The following is a 21,517-nucleotide window of genomic DNA, read 5'->3' as shown; positions in this document are numbered from 1 at the left end:
AATAGAGTGTAAAAGGATGTGTGATTCTTGGGTCCCAGTAGCTCGGGTTCCCAATCTTTTTTTAATGCCGTTATGGAAGGGGTCCGCGTGCCCCAGGTTGGGATCCCGTGTTGTAGCTCTTGGCCGAAGTACTTGGTCTTATCTGGCAGTGACACTGGATGGTGTAAAATCTATTGCAAAAGGTACACACTAGCACTTCTGTGGAAATTATATTCTTCCTTGCCTCAGGTAGTAATTGCAATCATGCTATCTAGTGAGCTACAAGGTGGAGGCTATTTGCTATTCTCGATTAACTATGACACCATCTTCTCTAAGCACAGAGATCCACTGTTCACATTTATGCACCTCCTGATAGTGTGTGGACAGACAAAGACTCTTGATTGGAAAATGATGAGGAAGGTCTCCTTACGAATTGCCATTGTCTTGGAAATTAATGGAAAGAACAGTACATTCAGAAAATAAAAAACAAACTGACAAATTAAAAAAATACCATGTCTGTATTTCCTCAAGTGGAACTCGTTACCACAGCTGTTGTTGAGTCAAATACCTTTAAGGGGAAGCTAGATAAACATGTTGTGCAGCAGAGAACAGAAGAATATGGGGTGGGGGCAGGTTTGTGAAGTGTAGGTGTTGATGTAAACCGTTTCCATGGCCCGTGTCTGTATTGGACATTTTAAGCAATAGTAATATTAGTTAAAGCTATTAGTTTCTGTAGGAATATATACTTAATAGCCACTTTATTAGATGCAGGAGTGAAACCCATTGTGGTTCCTGATGGAGGGACTCAGCCTGAAACATCGACTGTTCACTCTTTTCCATGGATGCTGCCAGGCCTATTGAGTTCCTCCACATAATATCCTTTCTTTTTAACAATGTTAATATATACTAGACTATCCCTGTCCCCTTGCCTGAAATCTGAAACTGGAACATCTCATCTGATTAGCAATGTCAAATAGAAGGTAATGTGCTTCACTGGGAAATTAATTGCATTCTAACCTCCTTCCAATTCAACCATGCAGCAAAACAAAATAGATTAAGGTCCAACTACCTTGCCTTTTATCCTAGTGATAATGGAATTGTTGTGAAATTATGGCCATCCATTATCTGTCAATTAGTCTGCCTCGAAACCTAGAAATGACCCTGAGGGAAGCGGCCATTTTGAGAACCATGGACCCTGTGTCAAGCATTTCTCCCAAGCCAATTTGAACTCAACATACTTCCTGTCACCAGTTGCTAATATTTTATAATCTCTTGTGGGGGAAAAAGCCCATCTGATATGCATTTGAATCCACAATGGAAATTTCATTGTTTTCCACGGGAGGTATCCCTTGGATTGCAGACTTGAACTAATGTTTCTGCAGATTAGAACATAGAATTATACAGCACATTAGACCCTTGGGAGCACGATGTTGTGTCGATTTTTTACAATACTCTTGAAAATCAATCTAACCTTTCCGTCCCCTATCACCCTCCATTTTTCTTTCATCCATGTGCCTGAGATTGTTCTTGTTTTAAGCTCACTGGTCCTACTGGGCATAGGCCACTGACAGCAGCTTGCCAGAGTCCTTTGTCCTGAGCCAGTCTTTAGAGTTGTCCCTAAGTGCAGCACTCTTCGACGGTCCTTCCTGTCTCAGGGTTGAGGCTTTTGGAACTTCTGTTGGCAATTTTGTAACTCTGGGTTTTTACAGGATGCGTTTGCTAGCCCCATACCCAACGCTCCCTGATATGTGCCAGCTGCCCTTATGATGATTTACCACCTGCTCCTATGGTTTCCTGTGATCCTGATCTTGGGGGGGGGGGGGGGGCGGTGTTGCACCTTGCTCAAGTGTGACCTGTAAGCTAGCAGAGGGAAGGAGCACCTTACACCTTCTTTGCTAGAGATGTACCTCCACCTCGCTAACATTAGTCACTTCAGCCCTGGGAAAAAGTCTCTGACTGTCCGCTCCATCTGTGCCTCTTATCAGGTATACCGCTATCAAATCAAATCAAATTCATTTAAAATTTGTCCATTTCTAGTGTAGTCTGTGTCTAATGTTTCTCCTGTTCTGGGAAAAGTGAAAATAAAGCTGCTGGAAGCACATAACAGGCACAGCAGAATCTATGAAAGAGATAAAAAATGCCATGAACACAAACAATTCTGCAGGTGCTGGAAATTCAGAGCAACTTCCTGAAGGAACTTGGCAGATCAGGCAACACCTGTGGAACTGAATAAACAGTGGACATTTCAGGCAGAGACTCTTCATTAGGACTGACAAGGAAGAGGAAAGAGGCCAGAATAAAAAGCTGTGGGGAGGGGAAAGAGGACTAGCTAGAAGGTGATAGGTGAAGCCGGGCAGACGGGAAAAGTAAAGGGTTGGAGAAGAATGAATCTGATGGGGGAGGAGTGGACCATGGGAGAAAGCGGGGGGAGAGGGGCACTAAGGGGAGATGATAGGCAGGTGAGGAGAAGAGGTAAGAGGCTAGAGTTGGGAATAGAAAAGGGAAAGGGGAAGGGAAAAGCACCGGAAGGCGATATTGATATTCATGCCGTCATGACAGCAAGTGACACTTCATTTCAATGGTTGAAACTTTTAGTTTGCTTTACATTTTCCAGCCCTTTCAAATCCTAAGCAAGCAACTCTCTTGCTTCTCAACTACCTCTTTACATAGTAACACTTCCCAATCTTATGAATGTGTGCTCTTGCTCATTAGGTTGGCTGTAGCACTACTACTACTGCTACGACGTCGACTCAGGCCTAGGCAGCCGGCGTCGGGCACGATGATGGACTCTCCACTTCTCCCTCTCCCTCATCAGTGTGTCCAGTTCATCTACATTAGCCGCGCCGCTGTCTTCTAGGAGCGTGTAGCAGAACTGAATGAACTTTAGGAAGAGGAAAACTGAGTGCTTCCTGGTGGCTTAGCTGGTAAAAGATTGCCAAAACTGACACCAAGGAGCTTAAATCAAAGGCTCCCCACATAGTGCATCTTTTCTGAGGTGGTAGTTAAGGTGTTCTGAATTTTTTTTCTCTTTCTGCAGATGTTCCCTGACTAAATCTGTTGGAGTGTCAGCCAGCGTACGTGGGAGGGGTGGGAGGAAACGTAAGGAATAGTTGATCTTTCAACTCAAACCCTGCATCATGTTCCACCACTTCTATTTTTGTGGCATCCAGGGTGTTGGCCTGTTTTACTGCTTCCTTGGGTTGGGGAAGACAAGTGAGATGGGTAGAGGATTTACCTGGGTGCTGTCAAAGAAATAACTGGATTTTGTAAAGGAATATAAAAATTTATGAAACCCTCTCACCAGGCTCATATGCAAACTTGGCGCGATAGCTATCTCTGCTAACAGTCACATGACTCAGTGATGAGAAGACCACCTTTATATGTCTAGGTTCTGCATGATTTAGTGTTTCAACCAAACAGGAAAGTTGGGATGTTCAGATTAACAGAACCTCAATTGGAGCGAATGCTGTGGGAGTACTGCCAAGAAATGACAAATCATACACCAGCATAAAGTTATAAAGAAAGCATATCTACCAATTTCAGTTTTATCAAACAGTTATTAAGAGAAAGAAAAGAAAGGGGGGAAATAAAAAGGCCCATTACAGCTAAACCAGTCTAAATGTGCATAGGACTAGTCTTCAACCATACTATAAGGTGCCGGAAAAAAGGGCTAACATCATCATGAAAGATCCCACCCACCCTACTCATGGACTGTTTGACCCACTCCCATTAGAGAGGAGGCTATGTAGCATCCACACCAAGACCACCAGACTCAAAAACAGTTCCTTTCACCAAGCAGTAAGGCTGATCAGCACTTCCACCCACCTACACCACCATAACTTTATTTCCTGTCAGTCACCATACGTACAGCTAGTGTCACTTTATGGACATATAGTCAATGTAGGTATAGAAGCTAGCTTATGTATTTATATTTATTGTGTTTTTTTAAATTATTATTCTTTATCTTTTGTGCTGCATCAGATCCAGAATAACGATTACTTAATTCTCCTTTACACTTGTGTACAGGAAAAGATGGTAAACAATCTTGAACGTAGAACGTTTGTTTCTCTCTCCAGCCTGACAAGTGTTTTCGGTTTTATTTCTGTAATGGGATAACCTGCCAGTGGGGATTGACAAAGACTGAGGAAGGTTGTGGTTCAGTGGAGGCAAGATACCTGAGGAAACTAAAAAGTTTCCAAGAAGTATCTTCTGAAAAATTTGAGTTTTTAAAATTTTTTTTATTTCTGTATCTACCTTCTTTTGCTGAAGGGAGAGTAGTTTTCAGTGTTGTACTATTCTAGAACGTAGCAGAAGCCAGAATTGGGAAATTATTTAAGATATTAAAATCAAGGAACTGAGCTGGTGTTGTAATTCTCACCACTGCAGTAGAAGCAAGCTCATAATTGCTGCAGTTTACTAGTAAACGTGGGACTGGCTCCCTCCTCCAAACACAGTGGGTCAGCACAATTTTTAGTTTCCTATATTGTTCTTTATCCTGTCCACCTAAGATTTAAGTGCGGTCAATTCATGGAACTGAGAGAAAACAGCAATTTCCCTTCACATTTGGGCTTCCTGTTTTAGTCATGAGTCAGCTGGTTTCTTGGAAAAAAAAGTCTCTATTTGGGTAAACTATTTGACTAGAGCCTGACTTTCTACTAGACTCTAGATAGTGTGACTAGGATTCAGGGCAAGGTGTGGGGGGAGGAGGAAGGAAAAAATACAGAAATCTGAATAAACTTATCTATTTGTAATGAAGGGGCTGAAGATGGCTCTTGCCTAATTGACTGTTTTCTCAACTGTGACCTTTGGCGGCAATTGTTGGTTTATTAGGCTCTTTTGTACTCAGGCATACCCAGCAAATCTATAGAATAGTAACTGTAAACAGGCTCAATGAAAGAGCAAGAACAAACTCTGCAAATGCAACTATAAATAAATAGCAATAAATAACAAAAGCAGGAAATAACAAGATAAATAGCCCTTAAATTAAAGTGAAATCATTGGTTGTGGGAACAGCTCAATAGATGAGTGTAATTATCCTCTTTTATTCGTGAGCCTGCTGGTTGAACGGTAGTAACTGTTCTTGATCTGGTGTTGTGAGCCTTGCCGCTCTTGTACTTTCTGCCTGATGGCGGCAGCCAGAAAAGAGCCTGACCTGAGTAGTGAGGATCTTTGCTAAAGGACGCTGCTTTCCTCCGACAGCGTTTCATGTAGATGTGCTCAGTGGTTGGGAGGGCTTTACCTGTGAGGTACTGGGCCGAATCAGAATTGGGAATTTGGGGTAATCAGCCTTCTCACCTACTATCCCTCTGATATGATTGTTACGGTTGAGTAGCTGTTAGCATGATGTTATTACAGCTTAGGGCGTCGGAGTTCAATCCTGGTGTCTTCCGTAAGGAGTTTGTATGTCCTCTGCGTAGAATATGTGGGCTTCCTCCAAGTGCTTTTGTTTCCTCCCACATTCCAAGGACCTACCAATTAGTAAGTGAATTGTTCATTGTAAATTGTCCGGGGATTAGGCTAGGGTTAAATTGGGGGCTGTAGGATGGCGTGGCTTGAAGAGACTATTCTAAATAAGTAAATGAGGTATTGTCCTTTGGCTCGCTGCACATTCTGTACCTTTCTGAGAAATTCTCTTTTCTGATTTATAGGAGATAAGGCACTGGATGGTTACAGTAAGAAAAAGTATGTCTGCAAGCTGCTCTTCATCTTCCTGCTCGGCCATGACATTGATTTTGGCCACATGGAGGCTGTCAATCTGCTCAGTTCTAATAAATACACCGAGAAGCAGATTGTGAGTATTTGTTTATGATTGATTAAACCTGTGGGAAGGGTTATTGTAGTGTGATTGTTTTAGACAGAAAGTTAGATCTCAAGGAAAGTGGTTGTCTGGTGATACCAGCCAATCAAATTCATTCCCCTTGCACACCCATTTTATTCAGTTCACTAATCAGAATTGGAAGCTTGAGACTAGGCAAGATTTCTGATTAGCAATTGTCTTTCCAAAAAAAGTCTGGGGTTGGCAACATAGCTTAGTGGTTAGCGCGATGTTATGAGAACTTGAGACGTTCCAGAGTTTGGAGTTTGATTCTGGTGCCGTTCTGTAAGGAGTCTCTACATCTTCCCCATGGAATGTGTGGGTTTAAAGACATACCAGGCAGGTTAATTGGTCATTGTAAATTGTCCCGTGATTAGGATAGGGTTAATCGGATTTGTCAGGGGTTGCTGGGTCACCGTGACTTGAAGGGCTGAAAGGGCGTATTCCGCGTTGTAGAGCTAAATAAAATTTAAAAGCAAGTGCTTGTCTCAATAGAGTATTTCTGCTTAATGTCTCAACTCAAAACATAGGGGTCACATATTCTTCAACTGAGAAGGATAGCACAGTTAATCTGTTCTCATAATTAGGCTGCACACAGACTTCCTAAAGACAGATCTTCCCTTTATGTAATTTCCCTCATATTGCAAAACACTTGTGTACTCACTGCTGTGTACAAAGAGAGGTTATAACCATGTTGTACATAGTGCAGTCTTGCGTAGAGCTGAGATAATGATCAGAGGCAACTATTTAAGTTTTTAAGTTTGAGAGCGAAATATTGGCCAGGATAGCAGGAAAAGCTGTTTCAAATTATTCCTCAGTTTATCTATTCACAAGTCAAGCTACTAATTTATTGATGTCTGTGAATTTTTGAGATTTGACTCCCTTGGTTTAGCTGGGGTGTATTATGACAATCTGACATTGATGTGTGCAACGTGCTGGATATGTCAGAGTTTTCTCCTTTGCATCCAGTGTGTATTTATCTTGATTCCATAAGTGCCAGCTTTTATACTATGGCTTGACATAAAATAATATTCCAGATTATTATTATTGACCATACATCCATGATAGTGTAGCAGTTAGCGCGACGCTATTACGGCTTGGGGTGTTGGAGTTCGGAGTTCAATCCTGGCATGCTCTGTACGTCCTCCTCAAGGAATGCATGGGTTTCCTCCAGGTGCTCCAGTTTCCAAGGATGTATTAGTTGGCAGGTTAATTGGTCATTGTAAATTGTCCCATGATTAGGTTGGGGTTAAATTGGGGCTGTTGGAGGTTGCTGGGCGGTGTGGCTCTGATGGGGTTATTCCTCACTGTATCTCTAAATAAATCAATGTTTCATATCTTAACATCAGCTGACTAGCAGTTTGGTAAAACTATCAAGATGCCAACAATTTGTTCCGGTCACTTAAGCATTGACAGAGATTTAAGGTTAGTGATCCTTCTGTGCACCAAATCTTGTTTTAGAACAAGAGTTCTCAACCTGGGGTCTATGGCATAAGGAAGGTCAGGAACTCCTGTGTTGAGAATCTAAATTGTATTGTGCCTTTTAACTAGAGCTTTGTGGTTTATTTGCAATTCCCCTGTCATGTCAGCTACCAGAGCTTCTGAGGCCACAAAATTGGTCAGTTATACCATGGCTGTCCTTTTCAAATCCAGCCTTGGATATGTGTTTTTGTGTTTTCAGGGTTACCTTTTCATCTCTGTGCTGGTAAATTCCAACAGTGAGCTGATCCGTCTGATTAACAATGCCATCAAGAACGACTTGGCCAGCCGTAACCCTATCTTCATGTGCCTCGCTCTGCACTGCATTGCAAATGTCGGCAGCAGAGAAATGGCCGAGGCATTCGCTTCTGAGATTCCCAAAATCCTGGTAGCTGGGTATGTATGTCCTCAACTGCGTCTGCTGTTGGTATTTTTAGTTAGGATAAAAGATTTTTCTCTGTCCAATGTGCTACAGAAAATGAAGTGGAGTATTTCAACCTTTTATTTCTGGTCATAAATGATTCTCCATCTGTCCCTCATTAAGCATTTCCACCTGAGAAGGGTGATTTGTGTTATGGGTGTAGGATCACTGTTTAATTTCTGATCCTTTGGGTTTTTCGGGGAGCCAAAAACAGCGAGCAGTCTTAATTCCAAGATTTCATTATTTTAGAATTCAAACAAACATGCAAGTATTAAGCAAATTAAATAGAGTTGAGAAACAATGCTGAGGGGGATTGCAGTTAAGGGGTTTAAGACAAAGGAATAAATGATGGCACTTTTGAGAAATCAAACTTTTATGGATAAGATGAGAGAATTTCCTTGGATAGAGATAAATCAATAGGCTAAATAATTAAAACAATTGCATCATTTGGGTATTGTGCAGGTACTTGGCCAATGAAGAATGAGAAAGTTGATAAACAGATAAACAGAGCCAATAGGCTGGTCCTGGACTTACTTCCTGGCATAATTTACATATTACTATTTAACTATTTATGGTTTTTTTACTATTTATTAATTATGGTGCAACTGTAATGAAGACCAGTTTCCCCCGGGATCAATAAAGTATGACTATGACTATGCAGCTTTCTGCCAATGATTGTGAAAAATACATGTTCATTAAAAGTACAAATCTTATATATTAAAAAATCATTTTAAAAAGACAGTGGTTTCCAACATGGGGTAGATGGCATGTTAATGCTGACGTGGTCTTCAGAAACTGGTAAAAGTGAATGAATTGCCTTGTCAGTGTTTGGTGGTATAGCATAAATGTCCCTGTTGGATGGTATGAAGACCTTACCCCCCCCCCCCCAATAATCCTCTCAGTCGTTCTCACAGTCCTTCAGTCCTTTGTAGGGACTTCTGGTGTGATGCTCCCGTACCAGATGGAGATGCAACTTGTCAGGACACTCTTAATGACGTTCTTGTAATCGTAGTTAAGATGGGTGGGAGCCTTGCTTGCCTCAGTCTTCTTCGGAAGTGGAGGCGCTGCTGTGCCTTGTTCAGGGAGGTGATATTAGACCTGGCACTTTAACTCACCTGGGGCAACTTTAACTCATTAAAAAGAAGCAACCTGCATGTCATTGGGTATCTGCTGGGGTGTATTGGGGCTCTATTTTTTAACTGCGTGCACAAATATGGCTTCTATTTAAGAAAGGGACAATTAAAATCCAATGACTAACCAATGCTGGGACAGCCCTTGGAGTGCTTGATGTAACTTTGCATTAAACCAAATACTACAATTTAATAATATCAGATCATGTGCAAAGACTTTCAAATGCAACATAAACAAAATGCTAGTAACACACTGCAGATCAGGTAGCATTCATAGAAAGAAGCTGAGTTAACAAATCCACAACATTCGTTACATAAATTATCTTCTAGATTGGATGAATATGGGAAGGTATCAGGTTACAAAATAAATTGGGATAAAAGTGAAATTTTACCTCTTACTAAAGGAGACTATAGTCAATGTCGATTAGTAACCCAATTTAGATGGCCGGTAAATGGTATAAAGTATTTAGGTATAAGACTTGATAATGATGTAAAGAATTTATATAAATTTAATTATTTACCACTATTTAAAAAAATTCAAGAAGATCTTGACAAATGGATGATATTACCAATAACATTAGTAGGTAGAGTCAATGTTGTAAAAATGAATATTTTTCCTAGATTACAGTATTTGTTTCAAACATTACCAATACAATTGCCACAGAAATTTTTTCAAGAGTTAAATAAATGTGTGAGAAAATTTCTTTGGAAAGGTAAAATGTCAAGAATATCATTGGAAAAATTGACATGTAAATTTGGGTTAGGAGGGTTACAACTTCCAAATTTTAAAAACTATTATAAAGCAAATCAACTTAGATTTATTGCATCTTTCTTCGATGATTGAAAACCAGCATGGATTAAAATAGAACTGGACAAGATAGGAGAAAATAGACCTGAAGATTTTATATATAAATGGGAATCTAAATCGATACAGGAAAAGAAAGAATCTCCTATATTAACACATTTGATTGATCTATGGAATAAGATAAATGTTGATAATGAAACACAGAAATCTCTATTAGCAAGGAGACCTTTGTTCCAAAATAGACTTATTCCTTTTACAATGGACGATCAACTTTTATACAATTGGTACCAAAAAGGGATTAAATTTATAGGAGATTGTTTTGAACGAGGTATATTGATGTCATTTGAACAATTAAAGGATAAGTATAAAATATCTAATAATACTTTCTTTTGTTACTTTCAATTAAGGGCTTACTTAAAAGGTTAGCTGGGTCAAACAACGTTTTTGCCAAAACCTAATGAAATTGAAATTTTAATTCAAAGAGGGAAAATTAAAAAAATTATTTCTTGTATGTATAATTTAATTCAAGAACAGACAATTAAACAAGGAACCCATAAGTCAAAGCAAAAATGGGAAACAGATCTTAATATTGATGAAACTAATTGGTCAAGACTTTGTCTTGACAGTATGACAAATACAATAAATGTTCGACTTAGATTAGTACGATATAATTTTTTACACCAATTATATATTACACCGCAAAAAATAAATAGATTAAATTCAAATCTATCTGATAAATGTTTTCGGTGTAATCAAGAAATTGGTACTTTTTTACATTCTACTTGGTCTTGTTTTAAAATTCAACCCTTTTGGATAAATTTAAGAGTCTTATTGGAACAAATTACTGCAACTCAACTTCCACATAACCCTGTATTATTTTTATTAGGTGATATTGAAGGGATAAAACCGAAACTTAAATTGAATAAATATCAGAAAGAATTTATAAAAATTGCATTGGCAGTAGCTAAGAAGACTATAGCAGTTACTTGGAAATCTGATTCGTATTTAAGTATGGATCGTTGGAATAATGAAATGGCCAGTTCTATTCCACTTGAAAAAATTACTTATAATTTAAGAGATAAATATGTAACATTTTTGAATATTTGGCGCCCGTATTTACAAAAGATAGGATGGCATATTTAAGTGCTCCGATAAAGATTTTGGTCACTTGGGGAAAGTAACGAATAATTATACCAAACAACAGGAATTCTGCAGATGCTGGAAATTCAAGCAACATACATCAAAGTTGCTGGTGAACGCAGCAGGCCAGGCAGCATCTCTAGGAAGAAGCGCAGTCGACGTTTCAGGCCGAGACCCTTCGTCAGTTAGTCCTGACGAAGGGTCTCGGCCTGAAACGTCGACTGCGCTTCTTCCTAGAGATGCTGCCTGGCCTGCTGCGTTCACCAGCAACTTTGATGTATGTTGCAATAATTATACCAAATTTATTTTGAATCCCATGGAGCATGTGGAAACCTTCCAATACCCAGGCGGTTCTTTTTTTTTTCTTTTTCTTTCTTTTTAGGTAGGACTATATATGGGGGGGGGTTAAGGGGAGGGGGGAGGGTAGATTCTTTTTTTCATGTATTCTTTTTGAAAATTCAATAAAAATTATATTACAAAAAAAAGAAAGAAGCTGAGTTAACGTTTCACCTTGAAGTACCTTTAGTTTTTTTGATGGCAGCATCCAATGATCCATTTGATAGCAGCTCCAACAATCTATTTAATTGGACAACCCCTACATACATGTGGCAACCGAGTCTTGCCCTATCACAGATATTCTCTTTATATCCACCTCTTCTGACATCTACCCTGCTACTTAAATACCATTTTATCAGCCCTTTTATGGTCTTGACAAAGACTTTTTGACCTGAAACTAATTAGATACTGTCTGACATGCTGAATGTTCCTCACATTTGTTAGTTTTAGATTTACAACACCTGTACTTTTCTGTTGCTTTCTGGTTCATTACTGACATTGAACTTTTTGACGCCGTGTTGTCAGTGATACAATGGATAGTGTGAAACAGAGCGCTGCCTTGTGTCTGCTGCGTCTCTACAAGACTTCCCCGGATTTGGTACCCATGGGAGAGTGGACATCCCGAGTTGTGCACTTACTGAATGATCAGCATCTGGTAAGCAACATGTTACCTCTGTTTCTTTTCTTCTGTATAAATTGATTAATTTAAGCTTATTTGGCCATTTCTCCTTCCGGTGTACAAACAGTAAGGCCAAGAAATTAGTGGTTCTTCAGTCAGAAGCTGTAATTACCCAAACATTTGAAGGAGAGAAATATCATTGAAGGGTCTCATTCTCAACTGCTAAGCAGAACCTTTTGCTTCAGTATTCAATGGGTCCATAGTCAATGCTGTATCTCCAGTTGACATACCCACTGGAATTCTATATCTTGTGATCTATTTTAAATATTTTTTACAGTAGGGTATCTATGCATTGCATTTGTGATGGAAAGAACATTAAGGGTGGTGGATGGATAGCCAGTGACGTGGACATGTTGTTTTAGAGTCTTCTGTTGTTGGAGTTGGGCCAATCCAGAGCATTTCAGCACATCTGGATGCACCTTGTAGATTTTTGGGCATCAGAAATGTGGGTGGGGGGGGTGACATTTGCTGCAGGATATCCCATTTCTGATCAGCTGTTATAGCTAAAGTTTTCAGTGGTGACCTCAGGAAGTTGAAGGCGGGGAATCGAACAATTGTTATGTGCTGAAGGACAACGATGGGTGGTTAGACCTTCTGTTACTAGAGATAGGAAATGCCAGTTTTGTAACACAGATGTTGCTTGTCACTTATCACCCATGCCTGAACATAATCTAGGTTTAGTGGCATCCAGGCATGAGTTACTGCATTTTCTGAGGAGTTGCAAATGGAATTATCTGTTGTGCAATGATTAGATGTCTGCATTTATGACTTTGTGGAGAGACTCTCATCACTATAGTAGCCTCGACTTGGACTGAACTGCGTCTTTGTCCTGTAGGTAGAGTGACTGCCCTCCATCAGCCAAAATTGTCCTCCTTTGTGTAAGGTATGACTCCAACCACTGGAATATTCTCACTTGATACTCACTGGCTACATTTTTACCCAAGTCCCTCATGCCACAGTCAGCCTCATTCACATTGCCCCTGGAATTTCCCCTATTGTAAGCATGTTATTTTGATGCCAGAATATATGACAAAACTTACGGGCTGCCTCCAGCACATCCTTGGGTGTGTTGGTTGTTAACACAAACGATGCATTTCATTGTATGTTTCAATGTACATGTGATAAATAAATCTGATACCTGGATCATGTTTGTGTGAATCTGTGATGTATTTTAGGCCTATCTTCTTGGCAGAACCTAAACAGGGTATCAGTAAACTGGTTATTTGTGACTAATTGCTGCAGCTTTCATTAATTTGGTAATGATTAACTACAGACCTGGTAGTATTTCACCTTATTAGATTTTGGCTGCTCTCCATGGACAAGATGTGCCTGCAAAGTTTTCTACCTGATCGGGTAGATGCCGGTGTTGTAATTGTCAAGAGGTGTAGCTAGTTCTGTTGTACAAACATTGATGTGTGCCTTTATAACCTTTTTTGCATCCCATACTGTCACTATTCTTGACACTATGGAGCGTTACATTGACTGAAGACAAGACAACTCATGAGGAAGCCAAGATGGGTTATCCACTCCAAACTCTGAGTTAAATGCAGTTGTGAGTGCATTAACCTTGCACTTGAGACTCATATTGGGCCTCTTTCATTGAGGGTGGAGGTATTCTTGGAGCTTTCTCCTGATAACTGTTTGAGAAAGGTAGAACGCTAAAATGAGCTTTACTTGTCACGTGTACATCGAAACATACAGTGGCATACACACAATGCTGGAGGAACACAGCAGGGCAGGCAGCATCTATGAGTCGATGTTTTGGGCCAAGACCCTTCATCAGGGCTGGTGAGAAAAAAAGATGAGGCAGAATAAGAAGGTGGGGTGGGAGGGGAGGAAGACCCACAAGGTGATGGGTGAAACCGGGGGTGGGGATTGAAGTAAAGAACTGGGAAGTTGATTGGTGAAGGAGATACAGGGCTAGAGAAGGGAGAGTCTAATGGCAGAGGACAAGAGAAAGAAGAAAGGAAAGGCAGAGGAGCACCAGAAGGGAGGTGGTGGGCAGGTAAGGAGATAAGGTGAGAGAGGGGAATGGTGAAGGCGGGGGTGCATTACCGGAACTTCAAGAAATCAACGTCATAGTCATAGTCATACTTTATTGATCCCGGGGGAAATTGGTTTTCGTTACAGTTGCACCATAAATAATTAAATAGTAATATGTAAATTATGCCAGGAAATAAGTCCAGGACCAGCCTATTGGCTCAGGGTGTCTGACCCTCCAAGGGAGGAGTTGTAAAGTTTGATGGCCACAGGCAGGAATGACTTCCTGTGGCGCTCTGTGTTGCATCTCGGTGGAATGAGCAGGGCAGCCTTGTTCTAGCCCTGTATCTCTCATCTCTTTCACCAATCAACTTTCCACCTCTTTACTTCTCCCTCCTTCCCCCCCCCCCAAGTTTCACCTACCACCTTGTGGTTTTCCCTCCTCTCCTCCCACTTTCTTACTCTGACTCATCTTTTCTTCCCAGTCCTGACGAAGGGTCGTGGCCCGAAACATTGACTGTACTTTTTTCCGTAGATGCTGCCTGCTGAGTTCCTTCAGCATTCTTTGTTGCTTGGATTTCTGGCATCTGCAGATTTTCTTTTGTTTGTGATTGAAACATACAGTGAAGTGTGTTTGCGTCAACAACCAATGAAGTCCGAATACGTGCTTTGGGCGGCCTGCAAGTGTCACCATGTGTCCGATACCGACATAGCATGCCCAGAACTTATTTTAATGATTTTCCACTCTTCAAATTGGTCATGTCAGGAATTTAGAATTTTGATCTAACCTGCTGATGGTGTGATCATTTGGCTTGCTCGAAAGGTTCGTTTATTGTCTAGGTATGAACACAGTATCCAACTCTGAGATTCTTATTCTCCAGATGAACCAAAGAAAGGTCAGAGAAACAACAAACCCACCCACCCCTCTGCACAAAAATAACGACAGTGCAAACATCAAATCCTCCGAATCCCGCTCCCTCCACACACTACACTACCAAGAACATGGGCACCCCCCCACCTAAAACCCCCTGCCCCACCCCCGCACAAAGAAAAAGAATGGGTGAAAACACAGAATATAGAACCATAAGACTGAAAAAGTACGTAGTCCAAATCCATAAACACTGAACCTTAGTAACATGCTGTAACATAGTGTGGTAACCTGTACTATGTGCTGGGTTTTTTTATTGCTTGGCATGCAAGTATTCTATTGGATTGGGAGCTCAATTTTAGCTATATCTTTCTATCTCCTGGCATACCATTCTGTCCTGATTGAATGAGGATTGATTCCCTAACACAGGGGATCCCAACCTTTTTTATGCCATGGACCAATACCATTAAGCAAGGGGTCTATGGACCTCAGGTTGGGATCTCCTGCCCTAACAATAGACTTTTGGAATTTCAGGTTGTGGATTGCATTTCGCTTGGTGTTGATGGGCTTTAAAGGCTCATGGATGTCGAGATTTGAGCTGCTAGATCTGTTGCAGTTCTATTCTATTTATCATAAAGTAATGCCACAAGCTGCAGTGGAGTGTTCCTTTTATATATACTTGACTGTAAGGCCAGGTACAGTGCAAACTTGATCTGCAAGTTTGCCAATGAAACCATAGTTATTGGCCGCATCAACAATAATGATGAGATGGAGTACAGGAAACCTTATGATCATAAGACTGCCCTTCCATTAGAGCTGATTTATTATCCTTCTAACTCCATTCTCCTGAACCTTTGACGCCCTTACTAATCAGAACCTATCAACCTCCGCTTTAAGTATACCCAGTGACTTGGCCTCCATAGCCACCTGTGACAATGAATTCCACAGATTCACCACCCTTTGTCTAAAGAAATTCCTCCTCATCTCTGCTCTAAAGGGCTCTGGTCCTAGTCTCACCCAATATAGGAAACATCGACTCTGTCTAGGCCTTTCAATATATAATAGGTTTTAATGAGATTCCCCTTCCTTCCTCCTCCCCCACCATTCTTCTAAACTCCAGTGAGTACAGGTCAGGGCTATCAAATGCACCTCAAATGTTCACTCTTTTGTTCCTAGGGTCATGCTTGTGAACTTACACTGACCGTCTCCAATGCCAGTACATCTTTCCTTAGATAAATGATCCAAAACTACTCTCAATATTCTTAAGTGCAGCCTGACAAATGACTTGTAAAGCCTCAGCATTACATCCATGAGACATAGGAACAGAATTTGCCCATTTGGCCCATTGAGTCTACTCCACCATTTCATCACGGCGATCCTTTTTTCCTTTCAGCCCCAATCTCTTGCCTTCTTCCCATATCCCTTCATGCCTTGACTAATCAAGAACCTATTAACCCCTTCCTTTTATATACCCAATGACTTGGCCTCCATAGCCACCTGTGACAATGAATTCCACAGAGTCACCACCCTCTGGCAAAAGATATTCCTCCGCATCTCTGTTCTAAAAGGATGCCCCTCTATTCTGAGGCTGTGTCCTCTGGTGTTAGACTCTTCCACAATAGGAAACATCCTCTCCACATCTGCTATATCAAGGCCTTTCACCATTTGATAAGTTTCAATGAGGTCAGCCTTCATCCTTCTGAATTCTAATGAATACAGGCCCAGAGCCATCAAACATTCTTCATATGCCAAGGCGTTCAATCGTGGAATCATTTTTGTGAACCTTCACTGAAACCTCTCCAGTTTCAGTATATCCTTTCTTAGACAAGTGGCCCAGAACTGCTTACAATACTCCAAGTGAGGCCTCACCAGTGCTTTATTCTCAACCTTGCATCCTTGCTTTTATGTTCTAGTCCCCTTGAAATGAATGCTAACAATGCATTTGCCTTCCTTACTACTGACTCAGCCTACAAGTTAACCTTTCAGGAGTCCTGCACAAGTAGTCCCAAGTCCCTTTGCAACTCTTATTTCCAAATTTTCTCCCTGTGCCTTTATTTCTTCTACTAAAGTGCATGACCACACACTTCCCGACACTGTATTCCAGCTACTATTTCTTTGACCATTCTCCTATTTTGTGTAAGTCCATCTGCAGACTCTTTGCTTCCTCAGCTCTACCAGCCCTTCTGCCTATCTTCGTACAATCCATAAGATCGGCCATAAAGCCATTAATTCTGTCATTAAAATCATTGACATATAACATGAAAAGGAGGCGGTCCCAATACTGACCCTTGCAGAATACCACTAGTCACCAGCAGCCAAGCAGAGAGGGCCCCTTTATTCCCACTCTTTGCCTCCTGCCAGTCAGCCGATCTTCTATCCACGTCGGTACCTTTGCTGTAAAATCATGGGCTCTTGTTTTGCAGCCTCATGTCATGGGTTGAAAGAGTCAGTTGTTGACATAAGGAAGTGGACTGGTGAATAAAACCTTGTCCTTTTCAACCGAGATTAGATTAGATTATGAGGACACTCGGTCCTCGTTTATTGTCATTTAGTAATGGAGTGTTGTAGAGATGATGATGGTGTTGGAACAGTATCCTAACCCTTAACATCAGCAAGGTGAAAGAGTCGGTGGTTGACCTAAGGAAGCTGGGTGCGAATAAAGCCACTTCCTCATCAACAGAGCTACTGTAGAAATGGCCAACAGCTTCAGTTTGCTTGGCATAGATGTTGCCATCAACCTCACCTGGTCCCTTCACACTAATGGGTTGACATACTTATTTCCTTGGGTGTCTGAGAATGCTTGGCATGTCAGTGACAATTCTGTGGAGCTTCTAGAGACATGCTGTAGAAAGTTTTCTGATGGGTTATGTCCCAGCCTGATGTGAGCATGTAGTAAACACGGCCCAGTCCATCATGGGCTCATTGCTTCATTCCACCTACTTCATCTTCACAGTGCATTGCTCGGGAAAGCTAGTAATATTGTCAAGGACAACTACCATCCTGGACATTCTCTTTTTCTCTCTTCTGTGTGCTGGTATTGGAGAGGGTCCAGAGGAAATTCATGGGAATGATTCCAGGAATGAAAGGGTTAACATATGAGAAGAGTTTGGCTCTGTACCTGTACTTGCTGGAGTTTAGAAGAATGGCGGGGGTGGGGGGCTCGCATTGAAACCTATCGAATATTGAAAGGCCGAGTTAGAGTGAATATGGAGAGGATGTTTCCTATAATGGGTAAATCTAGGACCAGAGGGCACAGCCTCAGAATAGAGGGATATTCATGTAGAACATCCATTTAGAGATGAAGAGGAATTTCTTTAGCCAGAGGGTGGTGAATGTGTGGAATTCATTACCACGGATAGTTGTGGAGGCCAAGTCATTGAGTATATTTGAAGTGGAGGTGGATAGGTTCCTGTTTATTCGGGGTTTTAAAGGTTATGGGGAGAAGGCAGAAGAATAGGTTTGAGAAGGGATAATAAATCAGCCCTGATGGAATGGTGGAGCAGACTCTGGGCTGAGTGGCCTAAATCTGCTCCTATGTCTTACGGTCTGCTTTCTGCAAGAAAGCCTAGAAATCTAGAATAGTTGCTTTCCCACAGCTATCAGACTCCTGAACGTCTTTCACACCCACTTCCTGATGGTGCTGCCACATTCTCGTTCTCTCAACCCTACCTCTGTTATTCCACTGTTGTCATTTCGACAATTTTTGATTTGCACTACTTCAGACTGCACTACAATCTTTGCAGCCTTCTGCTAATCGGTACTCATAATTGTGTTTGTTATTGCCGTGTTTTGTGTTATCTTTGTGAGCTTCACACAAACAAGGAATTTCATTGCACCGTGATGTATAAGTCAGCCGGTAGTGTAGTGGCATCAGCATTAGACTTCAAGGCGAGCGGTCCTGGGTTTGAATTCGGCTGGCTCCTTGCATGATTTCCATCTGTGCTGTGCTGAGTTTCGAGCTAGCAACACGGCCTCGTTTAAAAAAAAAAGGACAAAATGCTAAAGAAATGGCTGCCCAATGTGCCACAAGGAGCCAAGAGGAATAACACAAACAAGTTGGTGTATGTGACAATAATTTAGTCTTTGGTTACCTCTTGTGACCATGTTCTAAAAGCATTAAGGAATATTTTCTCTGGATTCAGATGCACGTTTGTCATTGGAATTTTGGTTGACCATAGTGGTGTCATAAAGTGAAATTCCATAATTAAATAGTTTTTCTCTGCTTAAATTGAGGAAATACTGACGGAGAAAAATTAAATGAATATTGACCTTTTCTAAGTTGCAATTCTTTTGGTATCACTTGCATCGAAGGGATAACATTGTTCTGCAGGCAAAATCAGAATTGAGTTTAATATCACTGGTATATTCTAAAATTATAAATTGTAATACTAAATTGGTGCAGAAAGAGCAATGTAGTGTACATGGGTTCATTGCCTATTCATGGTGTTCTTTGTGGTTGTCTGTGGAAGATGAATCCCGGGGTTGTATACTGCGTAAATGTACATTAAATCTTTGAAATCTGATGGTGGTGGTGAAGAAACTGTTCCGAAAATGTTGAGTGTGTTGTCAGGCTCCTGGACCACCACCTTGATGGTAGCAATGGGAAGAAGGAATGTCCTTAATGACAGATGCTGCCTTTTTGAGGCAGCACCTTTTTGAAAATGCCCTCGATGCTGGGGAGGCTCGCGCCTGTGGTGGAGCTGGCTGGGTTTACAACTTTCTGCAGCTTTTTCTGATCCTGTCCAATGGCACCTCCATACCAGACAGTGATGCAACCAGTCGAATGATCTCCATGGTACATCTGTAGAAATTTGCAAGAGTATTATAATGAGTTTTCCTTTGTTAACATCTCTCATAGGGCATTTGGTTGAAGTTTGACCAAGACTTCAAACTGCCTGATAAAATAGTATCATGCAATCATTCAGTTGCTTCCTGAATAACTGGAATAGAAAAAAATGGGGTTTAATGTGACACTCAGGAACAAACAATATGCTAAAGAGCTGCAACACACATCAAAGTTGCTGGTGAACGCAGCAGGCCAGGCAGCATCTCTAGGAAGAGGTACAGTCGATGTTTCGGGCCGAGATCCTTCGTCAGGACTAACTGAAAGAAGAGCTAGTAAGAGATTTGAAAGTGGGAGGGGGAAGGGGAAATCTAAAACGATAGGAGAAGACAGGAGGGGGAGGGATGGAGCCAAGAGCTGGACAGGTGATTGGCAAAAGGAATATGAGAGGATCATGGGACAGGAGGCCCAGGGAGTGGGGGAAAACCCAGAGGATGGGCAAGGGGTATAGTGAGGGGCAGAGGGAGAAAAAGAAAGAATGTGTATATAAATAACAGATGGGGTACGGGGGGAAGTGGGGCATTAGCGGAAGTTTGAGAAGTCAATGTTCATGCCATCAGGTTGGAGGCTACCCAGACGGAATATAAGGTGTTGTTCCTCCAAACTGAGTGTGGCTTCATCTTTACAGTAGAGGAGGCCATGGATAGACATGTCAGAATGGGACGTGGAATTAAAACGTGTGGCCACTGGGAGATCCTGCTTTCTCTGGCGGACGGAGGGTCTTGGCCCGAAACGTCAACTGTACCTCTTCCTAGGGATGCTGCCTGGCCTGCTGCATTCACCAGCAACTTTGATGTGTGTTGCTTGACTTTCCAGCATCTGCAAATTTCCTCGTGTTTGCGATGCTAAAGAGCTGCTAATTTTGGGAGAGGAGCAATAAATCAACCATAATGGAATGGTGCTGCACACTCAGTGGACCAAGTGGCCAAGTTCTGCTCCCATTTGGATTGACTTCGACCAAGAAATATTGTGCGCTAGGCCAAAGCTTGCTGGTCCAAACACAAGTTAACTCTCCAAATCTTGGAGCATCTACATGCATTGAACCTGTTTCACAGAAACCTTTGTTCATTCTTTGCATTCCTTGCAGGGTGTAGTGACAGCTGCTACCAGTCTTATCACTTGTCTGAGCAAGAAGAACCCAGATGAATTCAAGACGTGTGTCTCGTTGGCTGTTTCCAGGCTGAGCCGGGTAAGTGATCATGGGGGCGCTCCATCTTTTCATCATTGAAGCATTCCCTCCTTTTGTGCAAATTGATTCCTGTTAACTGATCATTTTGTAAAAGCTTGTTTACTGTTCCGACTGGGTCCTTCCCAAAGCCTGGTGGATGAAGGTTCTCTTGCATGTCCCCGTGAATAAAATCTGGAAAATGTTTCAAAGTTTTCACCATAGAACATGATGGTATTAAATTTCAACTATATAAATGTCATACTTTTATACAGTGCATTGAAAAGGTATTCACATTTTACTTATTTTCTACATTAAAAATTATTTTGAGCTAATTTGCAACACATTGTTATCCCTCTCCACGCCTTCTGGCACATCGGGCAGCAACCTTGCCATTTACCATTTTTGTCTGTTTTTTAACGAGACTAAGTTGCTAGCTCGGCGCTCAACCCGGCACGGATGAAAAGTTGCAAGGAGCTGGTCGGATTCGAACCCGGGACCACTCGCCTTGAAGTTCGGTGCGGATGCTGCTACACCACTGGCAAAACATTGTGCATCATTTCAAATCAAAACATCAACAATGTGTTCAAAATTAAAAACCAAAATTGTCAGGCTGAAAAAGTATTCATCCCTTTTGTAATTACTACGCTAATTTTCCTCAGGTTCAATACCGTACACTACCTTGCCAACTCGCCCGATTTGTTGATGTAGAAATTTGGAGGATCACCTGAATAAATACCCCCTCTCTCTGCAAGGTCTGACAGTATGGTAGATTTTCAACAGGCCAAACCAAAATAAAGAGGAAAGAACATTCAAGACAAATCAGGCAAATGGTAATAGAGTTCGTCTTTCAGCAGATTAACGACCCAAAGCACAC

The 21,517-nt window shown here is 41.4% G+C and overlaps 1 protein-coding gene across 4 annotated transcripts in view; it reads left to right on the top strand.

The window, feature by feature from the left end:
- Positions 1-21,517, top strand: part of ap2a1 (adaptor related protein complex 2 subunit alpha 1) — a 109,816-nt gene that overhangs the window by 16,388 nt on the left and 71,911 nt on the right. For all 4 annotated transcript variants that reach the window (XM_063062916.1, XM_063062917.1, XM_063062918.1 and 1 more), the window contains exons 3-6: positions 5,628-5,770; positions 7,476-7,669; positions 11,631-11,760; positions 20,563-20,664. In XM_063062916.1, coding sequence (XP_062918986.1) covers positions 5,628-5,770; positions 7,476-7,669; positions 11,631-11,760; positions 20,563-20,664 — 569 coding nt within the window. The remainder of the gene's footprint in view (positions 1-5,627; positions 5,771-7,475; positions 7,670-11,630; positions 11,761-20,562; positions 20,665-21,517) is intronic.

The sequence above is a fragment of the Mobula hypostoma genome, chromosome 11, assembly GCF_963921235.1.
Source record: "Mobula hypostoma chromosome 11, sMobHyp1.1, whole genome shotgun sequence".
In the NCBI taxonomy this organism is placed as follows: Eukaryota; Metazoa; Chordata; class Chondrichthyes; order Myliobatiformes; family Myliobatidae; genus Mobula; species Mobula hypostoma.
This window is presented reverse-complemented; position numbering and strand designations above follow the sequence as displayed.